This window comes from Ailuropoda melanoleuca, unplaced genomic scaffold, assembly GCF_002007445.2.
Source record: "Ailuropoda melanoleuca isolate Jingjing unplaced genomic scaffold, ASM200744v2 unplaced-scaffold63561, whole genome shotgun sequence".
Classification (NCBI taxonomy): domain Eukaryota; kingdom Metazoa; phylum Chordata; class Mammalia; order Carnivora; family Ursidae; genus Ailuropoda; species Ailuropoda melanoleuca.
Window position 1 is genome coordinate 1 of NW_023237794.1, and position 1,119 is coordinate 1,119.

The 1,119-nt window shown below is 50.1% G+C and overlaps 1 protein-coding gene across 1 annotated transcript; it reads right to left on the minus strand.

Annotated features, from left to right (window-relative positions):
* Positions 1-6: 6 nt before the first annotated feature.
* On the minus strand, positions 7-1,111 carry LOC117800099 (keratin, type II cytoskeletal 5-like; the record flags this gene model as incomplete). Its single annotated transcript, XM_034652631.1, has 1 exon — positions 7-1,111. A coding segment is annotated over one exon (1,105 nt), but the record flags the coding sequence as incomplete, so codon positions are not given.
* Positions 1,112-1,119: the final 8 nt, after the last annotated feature.

A 1,119-nucleotide genomic window follows, 5' to 3' on the forward strand; every position in this document is an offset into this window, starting at 1 on the left:
AGGCACCTTCTCCTCCTACAGAGCTGTAGCTTGTGCCACTGCTGACCACAGAGATGTTCACTGTGTTCTGGATTTGTCCAGACATCCTGCACTCTTCTCCCTCCAGTAGGGTCCTGTAGGTGGCGATCTCAAGGTCCAGGGCCATCTTGACATTCATCAGATCCTGGTACTCCTTCAGCTGACGAGCCATTTCCTCCTTGCACTTCTGTAAAGCAGCCTCCAATTCAGCCAGCTTTTTCCTGGCATCCTTCAGGGCAAGCTCTCCACGCTCCTCGGCCTCTGCGATGGCAGTCTGCAGATTGGCACACTGTTTTTTCACACTTTCAATTTCTGCCTTAAATCTCTGGATTGTTCTGTTCAACTCGGATATCTCAGTCTTGCTGCTCTTCAGATGGTCTCCATGCTGTCCAGCCGCTGCCTGGAGCTGTTGAAACTTGCTTGCGTAGGTAGACTCAGCTTCTGCTCGGCTCTTGTTGGCGATATCCTCGTAGTGTGCTCTGGCTTCAGCGATGAGGCTGTTCAGATCTAGGGACCGGTTATTGTCCATAGACAGGATAACAGACGTGTCCGACATCTGTCCTTGCATCGCTGTGAGTTCCGCATCGTACAACGACTTGTAGAACTGGAGCTCGTCAGTCAGAGTATCCACTTTTCCATTCAGCTCCACTTTGGTCATGAAGGCGCTGTCAACATCCTTCTTGAGCACCACAAACTCATTCTCTGCAGCTGTGCGTTTGTTGATTTCATCTTCATACTTGTTCTTGTAATCCTCGACAAGATCCTGCATGTTGCGGTGCTCGTTATCCAGGCGGCTCCGATCTGATGTCAGCCTTTCCACCTGCCTCCTCATGTTGTTGCAGTATGCCTCAAACATCGGCTCCAGGTTGTCCCTCTTGCTGCCGCCTTTTTGGCCATGTTCCTGTAAGAAGTCCCACTTGGTCTGAAGCATCTGGTTCTGTTGCTCCAGAAATCGGACCTTGTCAATGAATGAAGCAAACTTGTTGTTGAGTGTCTTGATTTGCTCCCTCTCCTCGGTTCGCACTTTCTGGATTTCGGGATCAATCTCCAAATTGAGTGGTGACAGCAGACTTTGGTTGATGGTCACTTGTTGGATTCCAC